This window comes from Alligator sinensis, unplaced genomic scaffold (assembly GCF_000455745.1).
Source record: "Alligator sinensis unplaced genomic scaffold, ASM45574v1 scaffold154_1, whole genome shotgun sequence".
Classification (NCBI taxonomy): Eukaryota; Metazoa; Chordata; order Crocodylia; family Alligatoridae; genus Alligator; species Alligator sinensis.
Window position 1 is genome coordinate 962,882 of NW_005842072.1, and position 17,992 is coordinate 980,873.

At 43.6% G+C, this 17,992-nt stretch overlaps 1 protein-coding gene across 1 annotated transcript in view; it reads left to right on the forward strand.

The window, feature by feature from the left end:
* LOC102373566 (ankyrin repeat and sterile alpha motif domain-containing protein 1B) overlaps positions 1 to 17,992 on the forward strand; it is a 628,604-nt gene that overhangs the window by 143,419 nt on the left and 467,193 nt on the right. Inside the window, exons 4-6 of the mRNA XM_025204190.1 lie at positions 1,817 to 2,113; positions 6,026 to 6,101; positions 8,608 to 8,709. Of these exons, the coding sequence (XP_025059975.1) occupies positions 1,817 to 2,113; positions 6,026 to 6,101; positions 8,608 to 8,709 (475 nt within the window). The remainder of the gene's footprint in view (positions 1 to 1,816; positions 2,114 to 6,025; positions 6,102 to 8,607; positions 8,710 to 17,992) is intronic.

Genomic DNA, 17,992 nt, shown 5'->3' on the forward strand with positions numbered 1-17,992 from the left:
GACCACAGTTCCACTTGTTGTTCAGATTCTGAAATAGCATGAATATTTTTTGGTCAAATGACTGTGTAAACTTAGGTATCTTAGGTAGACTAGGATCTGGGCCAGGGTTTGGCAAAAAATGATGATATTTGTTGCAGAAATAAAGTTTTGTTCAGGTTTACAGAATTTCTTATATAAAAACAGTGTTTTCATCTACTTTTCTATTAATATCTTATGTAAAAATTCAGGCATGCGTTCTTCATTTAAATAGAGGTATTTTCAGCCCATCCTTCATAATTAGTGATATAGTGAGTAGCTATATCTAATTTATAAATTTAGATTGATCTTCTGAAATTTTACAAGATTTTTTTTGAGCTCACATTTTTTAAAGTGGTCATATAAATATGAATATTATTTGATATTTATTTTTTCATAAAACTACTAGCATTGCAAATAAGGTGGATCAGGGGTATCAAACATGGGCTGTGCACCAGATTTGGTCCTCAGAGCCTCTCTCTCCAGCTGTGGGGCTACCAGAAGTTGAACCCTTTGGCCCTGTTGGACATGGCCATCAGTGGAGAGCTTGGCTCACTGCCAGCAGACTCTGCTCTCCTGCTGTCTCTGCCTCTGCCCCCTCCCTCTTTAGCCCTGGACTTCAACCACTGCTGGACACTACTTCTTCCACTGGAACCTGCACTGTCCTTGCTCTAGCTGCCACCATACCCAGGACCACCACTACCCTCTCCTGTCACTGCCAGATCCTGCACTCTCTCTGCCCCTAGTGTGCCCTTAATTTCTGTCCCCCCCTGACCCCATGCCACCACCATGGTAGCCATTGAATTTCTGTCCCCACCTGACCCCATGCCACCACCATGGTAGCCATTGCAGTAGCCCTCATGCCCCAGGTTGGATCTGGCCCACTAGGAGCACCTTAGTTCAGATCTGGCCTGGGTTCTCAAGTGAGTTTGACATCCCTGAGGTAGATTAATAGAATTGGCCATTTTATGTGCAAATTTCAGATTTTCATATGTAAATGTGGTAATGATGTAGGAAAATAGGCTGTAAAATGACAAACATTCCACAGCACACAAAGGTTTCCTATGACTTGAGACACACATGCAAACAGTAATTTGCAACACTGAAAAGAGACAATATACTGGATAGTGTATTTTTGAAATGTAAAATGGTCATTTTGCTTTCTACAGGTCTTATCACAAATAGTAATTGTTAGTCTTTAGCAAGTAGACAAATTAGTCTTTAGCAAAAGGGTCGGCAGCCTATAGCCATTTGTCCATGGCCGGGAGGCTTCAATGGGATTTGGTGATGAGGGACTTTAGCTGTGCTGTGGGTGCTCTCCCTGTGTTCCTAATAGCTTGTCTGCTTCTGACCCAGGGTGGGTTGTTCTGGCGAGCAGGTAAAAAAGGTTGCCTGCCTACTTCTGCTTTAGCAGATGCTTGTAGTGATATACCAAAGCAGTGCAGTGTTAAAACATTTTTCATTTTTACAATTTTTCTCTGTACTTTCTTTATTATGATACCAAAGTTTGCTTTTCTATAAATGCACTGATTCTAGCAGTGCAGACTATTAAGTTAGGGTACAAGGGGGTGAGGGGGTGAGCAAAGGGCAGCTGAATTGTCTGAAGATCACAGGTTAGTCAGAGTTCGACATTCTCCTTTTATTAGTAAAACATTAGTAAATTCATTTTAAGACTTTAAAGTGCATCATGTTGCAAACTTTGTAGTCACAATGATTTTTAGAAGCAGTTTGTTGATGCAGAGTTAACATACTGATGCAGAGTTAACATACATGAACTTCTTAAGATTTTCTTTTTTAACAGAACAATGAAAATGAAACACCGTTGCATTGTGCAGCTCAGTATGGACATTCAGAAGTAGTTGCTGTTCTACTGGAAGAGCTAGCAGACCCAACAATAAGAAACAACAAATTAGAAACTCCTTTGGATCTGGCAGCACTTTACGGGCGTCTACGGGTAGTAAAGATGATCATCAAAGCCTATCCAAATTTGATGAGCTGCAACACTAGAAAACATACACCTTTGCATCTGGCTGCACGTAATGGCCACAAAGCTGTTGTACAGGTGCTTCTAGAGGCTGGAATGGATGTCAGCTGCCAAGTTAGTGTGCAATTTTCTTTCTCCTTTATTATGTCATGTCTTACATGCAGCTACTTGTTACTTCTTTTAGGATACAGGTATGGTATTTTTTGAGAAACTACAAATACAACACATTTCTCCAAAATACTTTTTATAGATGCTGTTAGACCTTCAGCAAATCAATAGGGGAAAAACAAGAAATCTGCACTGACAAGGATTTGAACAGAAAACAGTGTATTCCACTGAAAATCATCATGGTGCTATACCGAGGGATGAATGTTATCCACATCACTATACAATTTGTACTCATTCCTATGTAATCTTTATCATTTTGCATCTGCTTTGACTTTTCCTAAACCAGTTTTATATGCAGTATCACTACAGTTTATTCACTATACTTTTTAAATTTAGTTTGTCCTCTAATCATTATATGGTAGCTTACCTAGTTTTAATGAGGAATGGAAAATATTCACTACTATGTAATGGCATTCTGTTTGCCATTTATATAAGAAAATTAGAATTGCCTTATAAATTGCCCTAACTTTTAAAATCAGTTTTGATGTTAGCCTTTTATTTCTTTTAACATCGGTTTCTACTGTGATTGCCCTGTGGTCCATTATTATTTATTTTACCAACACGATCCGTCTTCTCCATCAACGAGTTCCCTTCATTGTGCATCTTGGTACACTGCCAAGTTAGCTTTATCTGAATTTTTAACTTATTACTTCTATAACCTCTGAAAACTTCTTTGTTGATGATTACTGTCAGTTCATTAAACTGAACAGAGCATACCATATCTGTCTATTACTTAAAACTGAACTCATCTGTTTTAATATTCATTAAATTGCTCTGCATCACTGATTGGGAAAGAACAATGTAAAAGTATAATCCCATGTGGTAAATTAAATTGTACACATTCATAGGCTTTATACAAATTCATTTTTATCAGCAGTAAAGAACTCCCAGAATGTAGAGAGACAATTATAGAAGTATCTGCAATCTCCTTTGTAATTGTAAACATTTATTTGTTTAAATGGAAGGTCTATTTTAGCCACTTTTTCACTTTAATACTCCCTGAGCATTTTTAATCATAGCAAATATTTGGACTAATAATAGACAACACTTAACTTTTGATTTAATTAATTACACATTTTATTCATTTCCCAGGTCTATCCAATGTCCTTCAGTCTGAAATTATTTAGAAGTGGGCAATACAAATCAGCTTCACCTGTTTATGCTTTGAAGTTTTCATTTTAATTGAAACGTGAAAAATGCACAGGTTTGGTGAGTGATAGACTTTGGGCCCTTAGTAAAAAATAAGTTCACGCACAGTTCAATGTCTTCAATGGAAGGGCTACTTGTATAGTTGTAAAGATCAGTCACAATTTAGCCCTTTGTTTATCCAATATTTAATCTAACCCTGCGTTGACATCCACCCAACCTGTTTTCTTAACAGTGGCACTTCCAGCCGGTGAGTCTTTTTCTTCCCCAAATATTTTTCTGTTTCTGTCATGTATTTGTGGGGCCCATTTCCTGAATCAATTTCTAAAGCTAGTACCTTTCCTTTCAGTTAACCTCCTGAAACCTACATTTATTATGAAGCCAAATAGTAAACTCCATACTGATAAGGCTAGACCAGTGGCCTGTTTCGAGATTAATTAAAAACTCTTGTTTCCTTATATATTAAATAATAATAACAACAACTCCTAAAGCTTGCACTTAATAGGGGTGTGCAAAACAGGCCATATTCAGTTCAGATTCAGATTTGGCCCGAATCGGGGACAGCAATTCAGTTTATGGATTCAGCTCTCTGTCCCTGGTTTGATTCACCCGAATCCAAATCTGAAGATTTGATGCTGATTTGGAGAATCAGCGATTCGGACATAGACACAGCTTTAAATGTTTTTTCTATATACCTCAAGGTACTAGGCACGGCTCGTGAACGCTGTGATTCTGGGGTGGATGGAGCATCCCACGGGAGTGCGGGGGGCCTCTTGTGTGCTCAGCAGTGAACTGGAAGTAGACCAGAAGTACTTCCGGTCCACTTCTGGGTCCTCCACTGAGTGCGCTGGGGGCCTCCCTGTGTCCCCCCCGGCTCAGCGATCGGCTGTGGGGGGATCCTGGGTGCCCCCCCCCAGACCCTGGAGGCACCAGTCATCAAGCTGGAGGAGCGTGGGGAGGGGGAAGACTCCCTGGCATGCTCCCTGGTGGACCCGGAAGTGGACCAGAAGTGCTTCTGATCCACTTCTAGGTCTGCTGCTAAGCATGCTGGGGAACCCCCACCATGCTCCTGTGGGATGCTACATCCACCCCACCATCACAGCATTCATGAGCTGCCTGGTACCTAGAGATATGTAGAAAAAACATTTAAAGCTGTGTTTATGTCTGAATTGCCGAATCTCTGAATCAATTCCGAGGGTTTCGATTCGATTCAGGGAGATTAAAGGGTCTCCTGATTCGATTTGGATTCGGAGTTTTGGTCACTGAATCAAGCCAAATCTTTGCCAAATCGAATCAGGGACTGACGCTTTGCACAGCCCTAGCAATTAAGCCTGCAAATTGTACACACAGCTGATTTATATGTCCTTGTGTTCCTTAATGTTATTACCTGTAACTTTCCTCACCTTTTCTCTTTGATTGTTTCAATGTCCCCCTTTCAGGTGTGGTCTGTTTTTACTGAATCAAGGTGCTGTCTTTTACTATATGCCTTTTACAAAGGGGCCTCAAGCCTAATTATGCTGTGTAGAAAATGGTACTAATTGGAATTGCTCCATATTTCATTAGTACAGAGGAGAGCAAAATATGTTCCATTGTCCCTATGAAATATGTTTGGCATCCATCACAATAAATGTCCTTTTAGGAGGATTTCTAGTCACACTAAGAACACTTACTTTGTAGGGAACATACTCCTAAAGGGCATAAAATCTTGCAGGGAGTAAGATAGAGAAAACTGATCATAAGTCTTGAATTTATTTGCTATAGTATAGAAAATAAAAATATGTTAGTATATTTGCAGATCAGTTATGAATGCAAAAGCACTGCACTTAAGAATTCTGGCTTATCTCAAGTACAGTAATGCAGAAACAAAATACAGCAGCTATTTCCAGTTACCAACATTTATTTGGAACTATACTTCTTGCTCCTGCAGAGCTGTGTAATACTAATGTTGTGTTGCATGCCACGTTGCACCAGAAAGGTATATGGTTTGTGTTACTGCAAGACAGTTACATTCTGAAAAAAACAGGAATGACAAAACTTATTCTTTTGCTCCACAGGGTAAAAGTATTTTTTCCATCATAGCAAGAATGGTATGCACAACATTGACTCCCATCTAACCAAATGCAATGCTCAGCGGAAGCAAAACTGAAACAAAATAACCCCTTAACTAAATAATCAAAATAAAGCACAAGGAAGGAAAACTAAAACAAACCCCAAGTTTTTACCTCAAAAGGGAAAGGAGCCAAAGGTTCCAGAAAGTTCATTAGAGGTTTTACTATTGCTATAAATTTTACATGAAAGGAACACGATGACTTTTATGATGAGCAGCAGTAGAAAATCCTAAAACAGAGATCTATTTGCTTTCTCTACTTTTTATTGCCGGTGCTGCAAATTTTATTCAATTTTATTCATTGTCTTCACTAGGGATTTTATGTAAGACAGAACTGGAGGATCAGGGCCTACATATACTGTATCTTATGTTTGGTTGTTAGCTATTTTTTCAATAAGAGTGCCTCCATTTCTTTGTGTTTTAACCTTGAAGCAATGGATTATTTAAATAAATATTATTGGGAATTGTTCTTGCCCAGTCATTGGTTTTAATTAAGATAAAAGAGAGCAAGAAGTCAATATTCTTTATCCAAATATATTGTTTTTGAAAGGATTCCTTGGTATTTTATTTTACGGTTTTAATGCTCTCATAATGCTCTTTTCCAGACAGAAAAGGGAAGTGCGCTACATGAAGCTGCTTTATTTGGAAAGGTGGATGTAGTACATATTTTGCTAGAAACAGGTAAACCTAATTACATTATATTTGTTTTTTTAGACTAAGAAATGTCCTTCATTTCAAAAAGTGCCTTTTCTCTTCAGTCTTCTGTTCCAGCCCAGATGCTTAGGTTGCCAACAGACAGAGATGGTATGTATGCTGAGACATTTTGATGACATTATCCTTACATATTAAAGGTTTGCCAACTTCTAGAGAACAAAGTTGAACATGGAACAGACCACAAGGTGCTCTGAAAGTTTCTAGTCACATGCTGGTGTTCAGTTGACAAGGGCAGTCTTTTTGTGCAGTAAGCTGGCTCTTCTACTTCAAGGGTAGGAAGTGATCACTTGTCCAGGTATATGGTAGATCCTAAGATAGGTTCTTCACCCTTCAAAGTGGGTAGGAGACAAGGAGACAAAAGGAATTATATGGTTAGGTTAAAACCTTTTTTTACATTCAGCATCCCTCAATTGTGGTGTTGTCCCAAGAACACTGGCTTCCTAAGAACACTGGCACCTCATGGCAAGGAAGTTTAGGTAAATCAAAGTAATTATTTTATGGTCTTAGATGTCCCCAATGAACAAGACGTATTATATATTAGCTCATATACACAGGGGAGAGAGAAAGTGCATCTTAGACACTCCAGAAGTATCCCTGCTAAATTTAGGCTTACAGGTTGGGGGCAAGGAGAGGTCCTCCATCATCTGCTAGCAGGGAAAATTTCCCAGATCCTGCCTTACAGATGGGAACAGATTGTTGAACTCAGATATCTCCAAGGGGACATTATCTCTCAGATTATGGCTCATACCTTGGCCTGAAGGCATCATTCTGGAAGATGGGACTGTGCACGGGAAACATCTCTCTAACCTCTGCATCCCGTCATGTTGTTGGCTATAACAAGAAAAGTATGGAAGTGAAGGAAGTGGGTGTTAGTTTAAAATAAGAGGGGATGATTCCTTAATTGATTAAAAACTTGGCAAGCATGTGATGGGTCTTTGGTAACAATTTTTTTCCTTTAAAAAAAGGGTAGGTTTTCATCCTGCTAAAGGATTTGTAAGTATCTGAAGCCTCAGGTTGAAAAATCTGGGGTGAAGGATACTTGACAGTAATAAGGCTTTTGAATGACTCAAAGGTTTTGAAACTGATCTGGCTAATTTGACCTGGTACATGAAGAATTTTCATAAATATGAATGTGGTAGGTTTCCATCAGTATTTTTGGCACCAGGGGAGGGTGTTGGAGCTTTCTCTGGCTTCTCTGAATCCCAGCCTGGTATTGCAGTACCTCCAGGCCTGGTGCTCATTTTCTTCTGGGGGAGCACTGCCCATTTTTTTCAAGGGTCCCACACAAAAAGAAAAAGAAATAAAAAAAGAAAGGGTTTCCATCAGTATGTTTGCCCAATATGGGCCATGTATTTTATAGTCATGCTCAATGTTGGCTGCATTTAATCAACTTCATAGTTGGTTTCCATTACTGAGCACATGCTGCTTTTGGCAGCAGTTTAGTGGCATTGTATTTAATGAGATTTCCTTGTATGTGAGTGTAAGATGAGGAGCTTTTTTCCCATGCTGATTGGGCGGGAAAAACCTTGTTTTACATTTGAGTAAATACAGTAATTGTTTTAACGACCTATATTTCATAACTCGTCCCCATAAAACTTATAAAAATGTAAACATTTTATTAGCAATTCATTTGAGGGAAGCTGTATATCCAAACCCACTGATCAGATGGCCCACTGACTTGCTTTCCTTTGATCACATTCATTTTCATTATTGAATGAGTAAACTTATTGAGTCATGAATAACATTCCTATAATTGTCTCCTAGTCTTTAATTTTCCTCTGTTTAATCAGTGTTAATTTCTGTGACATTATTAATATCTTAAGTAAAATCACAGCCTGTACATGGATTTTACTGTACTTTTGAACCTAGAAATTTTGGTTTCACTGCAAAACTTTAAAAAAATGATACTCTGGAAAGAGCAAGAAACATGTACAATACACTTTATCTGACATACCAAGGACAGAGTTCAAACTCACAGGTTATGACTATCACTGACTTTCAGTAGCCATAACACAGTTACTTGAGCCACCCAATTACTATAGCAACATTCTACCTTGAAATTGTCTGGCTGCTAGTTCAACCTTAGTCATGCTGCACATGAGTATTTCAGTCTGTTGCGTGACTTTGGCACATGCTGACCTGAAGTTCTAAAGTTAATAGCTTTTTCAGCATTGCTTCCAAAAAAAGGGCACAGGTGCAATGCACTAGCTACCTAAATCCCAAGTGAATAAGATCAATTTGGAGAGGATTACAATCTAATTGTGCCTAGAAATATTAGAACAATGTGTTGATTTGCGTACCAGAAAGCAGTGCTGAAACTTACCTGTAGCAGAGTGGTTTGTTCCGTTATACTTGTAAAACTGCCTGTAACCAATTTACAAGACAGTTGAGCTTCGTGTACTACATTTATAGCTTGCAATACTTGGGTTTAACTGCTTTGCTTTCAATAGAACACAATAATTTTCTCTTTCAGGAATTGATACCTACATAAAGGACAGTTTAGGTAGAACAGTTTTAGATATTCTTAAAGAACATCCATCTCAGCAATCACTCCAAATTGCTGCTCTACTTCAAGGTAAGTCATTTAAGTTACCCTGTGGCCGAATGAAAGTTAAATGAGATTAGCAAAATCTTTTTTTCTGATATTGCCTATAATTTTCCTACTACCAATTAAAAAGACAGCTGTACTTGCTTATTGTCTTCTACATACACAAAATTCAATGGTTGCAGTTTGCTGTACAGAGTTTAAAGGTGCATCTTTTCCTTCCTTTGATAACAAGATGTAAAAAGTTACACTAATGTGATGAGTTGGTTTGCATGACTCCTTGCACATTAATCTGTAAAATTAACTGTGTAATATTTCATATCAATTTCACTAAAATGTATGATTTTAAGTACTATAGAAGCTCGTTGTTAATTTTATTAGTAATATAGCTGGTTTAAAAGGACAAAAAAATTCACAAATCCATTTATTAATCTTTTAGTGAAATTTAATTAGTCTTTTTTGAAACCTGAAAAACTTTAGATCAGCTGTAATTACAGTTTCTTTAATTATTCTGATGATAGTAATATTATAATTTCTGTAAAGTGACTTTCTATGCAAGACTCTCATTCTTGATCTTGGTTCCTTAATGTGAGACTGATGGAATACACACATTTAAGAATGGTTCATGAAACATATTTCAGGCTTGCAATTGAATGCTGGGTACTACCCCTTCCAGAGAGTGCATTTTGCCTTCTGATTGGAAAAATCAGCTCTCACTTGATTGTCTTTGGAAAAGAAGCTCTGTATTGCAGATTTTTGTTCCATCTTTATTTTTGGTGTCATTACATACTTAGAATGCCATTTAAGGTAGCTCACTATAATTGCCTAAATTTCATATGCAGTGGTTGTTTCAGGCAGACAAGGTTCCTTGGGTGAATTTGATATCTTTTATTAGACCAACCCAAATAGTTGGAGAATAGTTATTAAGCAAGCTTTCGGGTTCAAAAACCCTTCGTCAGGCTAAGGAAGTTTCAGCAGTTGGTGTGTGCTCTTCCTGGATGGAATGAAAAGTAAAGAAGCCAGAGGCTGGGCTGGGGAGTCAGTTGCCAGGCAGATTATAATGTGTCATAAATCCAATGTCTATATTTAGTCCATGATCTCTAGTATCCAGGAGGTTGATGAAATGGAGTTCGTAGGCTCGTCTCTGGGAAGTGTTGTGTAAATTTCCCTTGAGGATCAGGACTGAGAGATTGGAGAGAGAGTGGCCCTCCCGTGAGAAATGTGCCCACACCGGTAATTGGGTATTTCTGTCTTTAATAGATTTCTGGTGTGCATTCATTCTGGTGCGCAGTTGTTGTTTGGTCTCCCTACGTATTTTCCATCAGGGCATTTGGTGCATTGGATGAAATATATTACATTTCTGGAGGTGCAGCTGTAAGATCCAGGGATGCTGATGGCCCTGTTGTGGGGTGTAATAATAGTGGGGGTGGTGGAGATGTGTTGGCAGGTTTTGCATTTCTTGTCCTGGCATGGTCTGGATCCTTTTGATGTGTTCTGGGCTTGAGGAAGTTTGCTTCTGGTAATGAGGTTGGCAAGGTTTGGTGCTTGTTTGAAGGCTAGGATGGGTGGCTCTGGGAAGATCTTTTTAAGAATAGGGTCTCTGTCTAGTATGGGTTGCAATTTTTTGAGGATTTTTTGTACAGGTTCAAGGGAGGGGTGATACGTCATAACTAGCAGTGTGCGATTTGTGTGGGGGTTTCTTCTGTACTGCAGCAGTTCTTCACGTGGTATCCAGGTGGCTCTTTCAAATGGCTGTATATCACAGCGTTTTTGGTGTGTTTAGGGTGATTGCTGGTTCTGTGCAGATATGTATGTTGGTCTGTGGGTTTCTTGTATAACGTGGTCTATATTTTATCATTCTGGATACTGATCATCGTGTCTAAAAAGGAGATGCTGGTGCTGGAGTATTCTAGAGAAAGTTGGATGGGGGGATGGTGATTGTTGAATTTCTGATGGAACTCAGAGATTGTAGGTTTTCAGTCCAAATGATGAAGATGTCATCAATATATCTTAAGTATAGCAAGTAATACTTTCTCTGAGTATTAAGTCACTCATTGGCTTCAAGCCATATCAGTGTGCCCCTAATATATCATTTCAGTATGTGTTTCTCTACTCTGTTGCGTACCACAGCATATTCCCACCTCCATTTTTTTCTCTGGCACTGTTGTATCAAATTTGACATTTATCTGATCTCTTTAACACACTACTCCTGTGGTAAGTTTGCAAGAAATTGCATATATTAGTGTAATAGGGGGCCTACTTGGGCCGATCTCCGTGGCCCGCCCACCTGTTCTTGGGGCAACCACCTGCCTTCTCGCCTGCCACACCTTGCTGTTAATTGATTAATTGATGTTAATTAGCAGGAAGCTGCCCTTTTACTGTCCCAATGCCAGGGGGGTGCTATCTGTGGCTCTGTTACCTCCCATACACCACAGCCCACGCCTCACCGATGCAATAGATGTTATGTCCTAGCCTTATTACAATCTGGCCCCTCCTTGTCCTCTCTGGGCCTTCGTTCCTTGGATACATGCCCTCTCCGGTGTTAGGGCTCTCCCTGGCCCTATCTCACTATGTGCCCTCTTCTCTGGGCCTTCTTAACAATGCTGCCCCTTTCTCTAGGGATTTGCCACAATGCTGCCCCCTTCTCTAGGGCTTTGCCACAATGCTGTGCCCTTACTGGCGCTGGGGTCCCCACACTGCTGTGGGTCCCCTATGAGGCCTCCTCCAACCCCTAATAGCCTCACCCAAACCACCAGTCACAAACACAAGCCCTCCGGCTATAACTTAAATGGAAGCCGCTTGGCCATAACAACATTCAAGCTTACCCAGGGATTCTTCATCTCGCAGCCGTGTCAGACACTCTTCCTTCATCAGGCTTCTCCTCTCTTCCTTGACAGGGAGCTCCTTCCTCCTTGGCTGCTGGCAGGGGAATGCCTCTTGCCCCAGCCCCCAGCGTTTATAAGGGAGCCAGGCCCTGCCCCTTCTGGTCAGCTGACCTCTGGTTGTCCTGGCAACCAACAGCTGGGCTCATCCCTCACTGCTAGGACTCCTTCCCTAGAAGTTTTTTCCTCTTTAGGAGCAGGGCAACTAGGTGCTCTGCGACAATTAGCAAGTTTTCTTCAAAGTGCTCCTGAAGTAAAAAATGTCATGTTTATTGGCATATCAGCACCTGAATATGGCTCTGCAGTGTGTCTCTGTTTTGTGAATCAGAACTTTCTCTGAGTATTAAGTCACTCATTGGCTTCAAGCCATATCAGTGTGCCCCTAATTCACAGAAGCACTGATATGTGCAAATGACAAATTGCAAGGACATGAACACTAAGAAAACATGAGCACCCTCACACCTTCCTTGTGGCACTCCATTGATAATCTGATATGTTTAGCTTGAATTCAGTCTGGAGTTCAGTTCACTCATGATAAAACTTGAGGGAGTGAAGAGTGCTGAGCAGGAGTTAGTGTTAAAAATGCTTTGCTAGTTCCACTAAACATAAGCCTAGTTTCCTGTTCATAAACTAATAGTGTAACTCCCCTTTAGAAGTGTTATATGGGTATTCCTGTTGAAGCTGAAGGCTGTGTTGAGCATTGCAATCTTCTGATGAAGCATCTGACAAAGTATTTTGTTACCTATGAAAGCTCATATCTCTCTTAACCAGTTAATCCAGGGGCAGGCAATTATTTTGGCTGGAGGGCCACTTAATGAGTTTTGGCAAGTGGTCAAAGGCTGCATGGGTAGCCCCGCCCTTTGACAGGAGCCCCACCCCCTGGTTGCCATCTTGGGACTGGAAGTCCCACCCCCTAGCCCCTGACCTTTGCCATCGGAAGTCCCTCCCCTTGCCCCCAGAAGTATTCCTTATATTCTAAAAAATCAAACATCTACTACAACATTGATTAATTTGATTTCAAAAAATATTTTTGTCCTGATTTACATGTGTGCGCATAGTGTACATAGAAGTGATTCTATAATAGCTTAAAATGAAGTCTTACTCTTACTCTTGTGGAGATGTGTGTGGAGGGGTGTGAGGGTATGGGTAGGTGGATATAGGTTTGTTGGGGGCTGTGGATGTATGTATGTGGGTATGTGGGGTGTGGGGGATGGAGTGTGGGTGTGTGATTTGTGGGTGGGTGTGGGGTTTGGGGGTTGTGGGGGTGTGTGTATGTGGGGTGGGAGAGCATGTGGGGGTGTGTGTGGGTATGTAGGGTATGGGTTTGTAAGGTGTGTGGGGGGTGTTGGGTGTGCATGGGGGGTGTATGGCAGTGCAAGGGGGGGTGTTGGTACATGTGGATGGTGGGGTGTGCGTGTGGGACCCTGCCTCTGAATCGGTCTGCCCACACACACCCTTTCCCTCATTGCCCACAGCATCTGCCTGCAGCAGCAGCAGGCAGTGAGGCTTTGGGTGTTGACAGCCCACAACAGGCAGAGCCCCTGCCAGCCTGGGCTCCACGCTTCTGCCGCCTCTGGTCCCTGGGCACCGGTGTGGGCCCTGTGCTCCCGCCTGCCCACTTGCTGCCACTTCCCCCCCCCACCTGCCACTGCTGCCCTTCTGCTGCCACTTCCTTACCTTCCCACCTACCACCTCTGCTACCCCCCTGCCCACTGCTCCAGCACCATGTGGTTCCCGGTCACATGATCAGGACCACAGAATACTGCAGGAATCAGATCGGCCTGGCTGGCACCTCACGGAGCCAGCGGGAATCATGGGGGCCAGCTGGGCTGGGCTGGCACTTACTGTGTCCTGCAGTCCTGATCAAGCAGCCGGGAACAGTGTGGTGCCAGAGCAGCAGGCAGGTAGGCGGGGAGAAGTGATAGCTGTGGGCGGGAAGGTGGGGGAATGACAGTGGCAGTGGCAGTAGGCGGGGGGGAGGGGGAGTGACAGTGAGCGGAAGGGTGGGAATGCAGTGACAGCTAGGCAAGAATGTGGGGCCTGTGCCAGTGCCCTGAGGCCACAGATGGTGGGGGCCCAGGGTGGGGTGGCAGGAGCACGGAGCCCAGGCTGTCAGGGGCTCTATGGAGCTGGGCCAGCTCCCCCCTCTTCCTGCTGGCATAGCCCGATCTGGCTTCATAGAGCCTCTGCCAGCCTGCACTCCACACTTCTGCTGCCCCACCCTGGGCTCCCACCAGCCTCGGCCCCAGGGAACTGGCGTGGGCCACTCATTCCCACCCAGCTGTCACTGCACTCCTGACTGTCTGCTTGCTGCCACTCCTTCCCCCACCACCTGCCACCACTCCTACCACCAATTCTCCACCTTCCCACCTGCTGTCACTTCTTCTCCACCCCCCCCCGCCCCTGCCCACCTGCCTGCCACTCTGGCATCATGCAGTTCCTGGCTGAATGGCCAGGACTGCAGGATGCAGCAGGAGCCAGCCCTGCCCCAAAGACTGGGGCGGTCACCAGCGGTCCTCCCCTCTCCCCATTCTTAGCTGAGTTTGGACTCCTTGATGGAGGGCAGGTGGGGGAACAACCCCAGGCCAGAAGCCTCTTTTAGGCAGAGGCTTTTGTTTAGGGGCTGTGGGTGGAATGGGGCCAGGCAGGCCTTGCTGCTGCGGCTGGTGAATCCTGCTGCCCCTGGCACCTTAGGCAGGCAGCCATGGGCAGATAAAAATTTTCTAATTTTTTTAGGGGCCCTGTGGGCTGGATAGAATGGCCTGGTAGACTGGTCCCATGGTCCCATGGGCCATATTTGCCTGCCCTTGAATTACCCTCTCCGGGTGCCTACACACGTGCTTCAGGGTGGGAGTGGGGCATTTTAATTAGAGAGGTATATGGAGAGCTGCACCAATTAAAATGCTGCAGCATCACATGGATTAAGCCCGCACACATTTAAAAATGGCCACAGGATGGTTTAAGTAAAGCTCATTTGACGAGCTTTAGTTAAATCCCCTTCAGTGGCCATTTTTAAACCCGCATGGGCTTATACACATGATGCTGTGGCAATGCTAGAGTGTTATTATTAGAACACAGAGAAGATGTGCTTAATTGAGTCTGCTTTGATGTGTTCTAATTAGAACACATTTGAGTATGTGTATAAGCACCCTTAGGTGCCACCCTTTATTACCTTCTGCCTAACTTGAGACTAATATTGCTAATCACCTCTCTGCTCATTGAGATCTTGGAAAATTTAATCCAAGCTCAACTAAGTTCCAGCTCATTGGATAGGAAAGAACCTCTGCACAAGATATAGAGCAGGAGTGGGTAAAGTCCAGCCCATGGGCCGGATCTGGCCAGCAGTGGACTTCATTTCCCAGCATTTCCTGCCCTCATGGCAAAAGACATTTAAAGCTGTGTCTATGTCCAAATCCCTGAATCTTTTTCTACATACATCTAGGCAGCAGGCGGCTTGTAAATGCTGTGATGCTGGGGCACATGGAGTGTCCCAGAGAAGTGTGGGGGGCTCCCCAGTGCGCTTGGCAGCAGATGCGGAAGTGGGCCAGAAGCGCTTCCGGTCAACTTCTGGGTCCACCATGAAGCATGGTGGGGGCCCCCCCTGGCTCAGTGACTGGTGCCTCCTAGGTCTGGAGGGGCACCTGGGATCCCTGCATGGGCAAATGCTGAGGCTGGGGGGGCACAGGGGGGACCCCCCACACACTCCCCAACGGACCCAGAAGTGGACTGGAAGTACTTCTGGTCCATTTCCTGATCCGCTGCTGAGCATGTAGAGGGCCCCCCCACACTCCTGTGGGACGCTCCGTGCACCCCAGCATCACACCGTTCACAAGCCGCTCTGGTACCTCGAGGTATATAGGAAAAACATTTAAAGCTGTGTCTGTGTCTGAATTTCTGATTCTCTGAATTGGCATCAAATGTTCAGATTTGGAATTGGCCAAATTGAATCGGGGACAGTGATCCGAATCAACAAATCGAATCACTGTCCCTGATTTGCACCAAATCGGAATCGAATAGGGCCCGCTTCACACACTCCTAAAATCTAGTACTGTCCTCCAAGACAGCGGAGACCCAAGAACTGGGGCAGAGGCCAGAGTATGGGGGAAGATGAAAAACTAGCCATCAGACCCTAATTGGAAACTCCTGTGGGTGGCTGGGGAGTCACCTGACTGGAAGGGGCAAGGCTTAGGAGGCATTTAAACCCAGGTCCTAAGCCAGGGAAAGTAGTCTGTCCCTGCCAGTAGCAAGAAGAGTTCTGCAGCAAGATGGCTACAGGAGAATGACCAACTGACTGATACCTGAGATACTCTTGGAACTAACATTAAGGAACTTAGAGCTTGCAGGGAAGTAAGACTCAGTTTGAGGGTAGTTTATTTACAACCAGTGAGCTCATGTTTATGTTCTAGTTTATACCGATGGACCTGATGTGGCTATAAGAAGTGATGTGGAGACCACAGGAGGGTGCCGGAGGGACACACTGTGGCTTAAGCCACAGTGGCGAGGGGAGTGCGCAGTTTTAGAGCCTTGCCAGGGGCTGGAGTTCAAGACCAGGCAGGCAGAAAGTGGAGAAGGGCAAAGCTTGAGGGGTCAGGGGCCCACAGACCAGGTGGGATGAGACCCAGGCCAGGGGCCCACAGCCTGAGCAGGGGTAAAACAGGGGCTGGAGCTTAGAAGCCAGGTTCAGCACAGTGGACCTAGGCTGAGAGGGGCCCAGCCAGATAAAAGGGGCTGAAGTTGGGAAGGCAGAAGCCTCAACAAAGGTATGGAAGCCCAAGGAGGCCTGAAGTGATAACTGGTAATATCTGCAAGGCAGGGGCATGGCTACAGGGGCAGAAGGAGGCCACAAATAGCCCTTAAGGCAACAGGTGCCCTTGGAGGCATCAGTGGGCCAGTGCTTGAGGGGCAGGACTGGGACCAGCAGGGTCCAGGAGGGATCTACTGGCTGGCAGACAGATGAGTGCTAACTATGGGACCCTGGGGAAGTCTCCCATTTTACAAATTAACTAATTACATGAAGGCATGGAAGGAAAGAGAAAAGGGAAGATACCCACAGAGCTGCAGTGGGGAAGGGGCCATGTGGCCACCAGAGGGCACTGTAGCCACTCTGGGGGCCTGAACTTGCTACACCTAGTAAAAGATGTTGCATGTGGCTTCAATACTTGGAAAGATCCTGGAGTAGGCCCTCAAGGAATCTGTTGTGAAACACCTGGAGGAGAAAAAGGTGATCAGCAACAGCCCCTATGGATTCACCAAGAGCAAGTCATGCCTGACCAATTTGATTTCCTTCTATGATAAGATGACAGATTCTGTGAATTGCGGGGAGCACAGTGGATGTGATATACCTTGATTTCAGCAAGGCTTTTGACAACGTCTCTCAATGTTCTCATTAACAAACTAGAGAAATACAGACTAGATGAAAGTACGGTAAGGTGATAAATAACTGGTTAGATCATCCTACTCAATGACTAGTCATCAATGCTCAATATCTAGTTCAGAGGAGGTATTAAATTAATACCTCAATTAAATTACAACAAGGCATGGCAGACGAACCTAAAGAAGTTGTGGAATCTCCTTCCTTGGAAATTTTCAAGAGCAGTTTGAACAGGCACTTGGCTTGGATGTTTTGATCAATATTGATCCTGCCTTAAACAGGGGGCTGGACTAGATGACTTTATGAAGTCCCTTACAGCCCTACTTTCCTACAATCCTATGATTTGAAAGATATCCTAACAGTGGCTCTGATCTTGATCCCACATCCTTTTCCAAAACCTTGGGGGAAAGGATTAATTTATGCTCATGCAGTGATAGTTTGTGTGTGTGTGTTCTTATATTTTAGTTGATATTCAATATTTCATTCAACATTTGGAGTTTAGACTATATAGAAATTTACCCCTTTTTCCTGGAAAAAGGAAAATCTGCCCTTTTTCCTTCTAGAAAATAACACAATAAATTAGTGGCAATAACAACCTAATGCAGAGTGGATAACTACCCCTCCTGGTTATATATTCTACAATATAGTTTTAATTCCAGAGGAGATTCTTAGAAATGACAGTTCAATATTTATATTTTTATTTCTAACCTATGTGCCAGACTTAGTCATTTTCTGTGGTTTGTGTAGGTGTGGGTTGCAGAGGACTTCATAATCGAAACCAGAATGAATTATTGCAGTTCAGTTGTGTAGCAGACTGGGTGGCAGAGGCTTGCCACAGGCTGCACACCGTGGGCTGTAGCCCTCTGCAGGCTGCCCGGGACGACAGCACAGCTGTGACAGTGTAGCTGATTATAGACCTGCCCAGGAGACTGAGCCAGCTGCCTCGGAAAATTAGCGGGGACACAGGAAGCTAAAAGGCTTCCAGGGCAGGGAGCTAGGGAGGCAGGCAGCTGGGAGCTAAGGAGACTCCCAGAGAAAAACAGGAGATTGGGACAGAAAG